This window comes from Sinocyclocheilus grahami, unplaced genomic scaffold, assembly GCF_001515645.1.
Source record: "Sinocyclocheilus grahami isolate Dianchi unplaced genomic scaffold, SAMN03320097.WGS_v1.1 scaffold3529.1, whole genome shotgun sequence".
Taxonomy (NCBI): Eukaryota; Metazoa; Chordata; class Actinopteri; order Cypriniformes; family Cyprinidae; genus Sinocyclocheilus; species Sinocyclocheilus grahami.
The window spans coordinates 1049-2524 of NW_015508642.1; the positions used below are offsets into that span (position 1 = coordinate 1049).

The 1476-nt window shown below is 43.3% G+C and overlaps 1 protein-coding gene across 1 annotated transcript in view; it reads left to right on the forward strand.

The window, feature by feature from the left end:
* The window catches only part of LOC107576335 (putative protein TPRXL), a 2450-nt gene extending 1036 nt beyond the window's left edge, over nt 1–1414 (forward strand). The window contains exons 2-3 of the mRNA XM_016262530.1: nt 94–199; nt 785–1414. Of these exons, the coding sequence (XP_016118016.1) occupies nt 94–199; nt 785–1347 (669 nt within the window). The 3' untranslated portion in view covers nt 1348–1414. The remainder of the gene's footprint in view (nt 1–93; nt 200–784) is intronic.
* Nucleotides 1415–1476: the final 62 nt, after the last annotated feature.

The following is a 1476-nucleotide window of genomic DNA, read 5'->3' on the forward strand; positions in this document are numbered from 1 at the left end:
TATTTGACGTAGGTGTTGTCTGTTATTACATGTCTTAAAGCACCTGTAGAAGGACGTCTGGGGTTGATACTTTTGTTTTTCAACTTATTTTAGGTGTCCTCACCCATCCCAAGGTCCTCCCCCACTCTGTCCATGTCTCTGGCAGTGTCTGAAACGAATAGCATCGCAGCCAAATCTAGACTCTCACCTATATCTGAAGGTGAGTTGCACTCTTTACATCTGTCACACCCATAAATAGTACACACCCTTTATTCCTTGTACACAAAGACACAGAAGTACATGAAGGCCATACAACCAGGCAAGAATAAAAATATTTACACGCACAGCTTTTCAACATTGTTAGAACAAAAATGTTACCTGAGCACCAAATCAATACATTAGAAAGATTTCTGAAGAATCATGTGACACAATGAAGACTGGAGTAATGGCTGCAGTAAATTCAGCTTTGCCATCACGGGAATGAATTACATTTTAAAATATATTCAAATAGAAAAATGTTGATTTTGTTGCAATATTCTGCTCAGGTTTATTTCTATGTAGTGGCCAACTCAAACTCAGTGCCTATAATGTCAATTTGTCTAGCCAAGGGCTAAAATGAAAATACACAGCTGCCATCTATTGACTGTAAGAGCTCATTGCATACTAAGCACATTGTACAGTTAGTTTTACCACTCACATTTTGTTTAGAGAATGTAAAACCCTGTTTTGTTTTTTATTGTTTTGCTGTTATGTTCACTGTCCACATTGTGATTGGAAAAAAAATCCCTTGTCTCCTTGTCCACAGAGAAAAAGTCTATTGTCACAGTGGGACGCTTCAAAGTCAGTCCAAGCAAGGAAATCCCCATTCCAACTCCCAGCCTGACGCCAACTCCCACCCCTACAGCTACGCCCACATCCATACTGACCCAAACATGCTCTATAACAGATCCTCAAGCCACGCCCCCTGCACACAACAGCCAATCAGACAGCAGCACAGACGTACAGGTGGAATCAGAAAGCAGTCACAGCTCTCTGAATGAGTCCCCACCACTTATCAAACCACCTAGTGTGGCTTTGTGCCTCTCAGACAGGGTCCCCTTGTGGACTGGAGGAACTAAACCACTGGACAGAGAAGTTGTAGAACCAGACGAGGGACGTGGAGGTGAAGAAGGGGAGGAGGAGGAGACAGAAAGGAGGAGGAGGAGAATAAGTGTAAGTTTGCTGGAAAGTTCAGCCGGGAGTCCTCAGTTCAATCTAAATCAGCCGTGGATGAGTTACACACGCAGTACCTCGTACGCTAGCAGCGACGAGACAGAGAGTGAAGACGAGGGAATGTATGAGGAGCTACAGGAACTCAGAGAGAGGTGAGCCTGTAGTATGTTTTGTGGGTTGCTTGTGGTACATTCCTGCAAATCCCTGTACATTTTATGAAGTGCTTTATCAAATTCTAGCAGTGTGCCAGCATAAAGTCAAACCTGTTAAGCAGCTACTGTAACT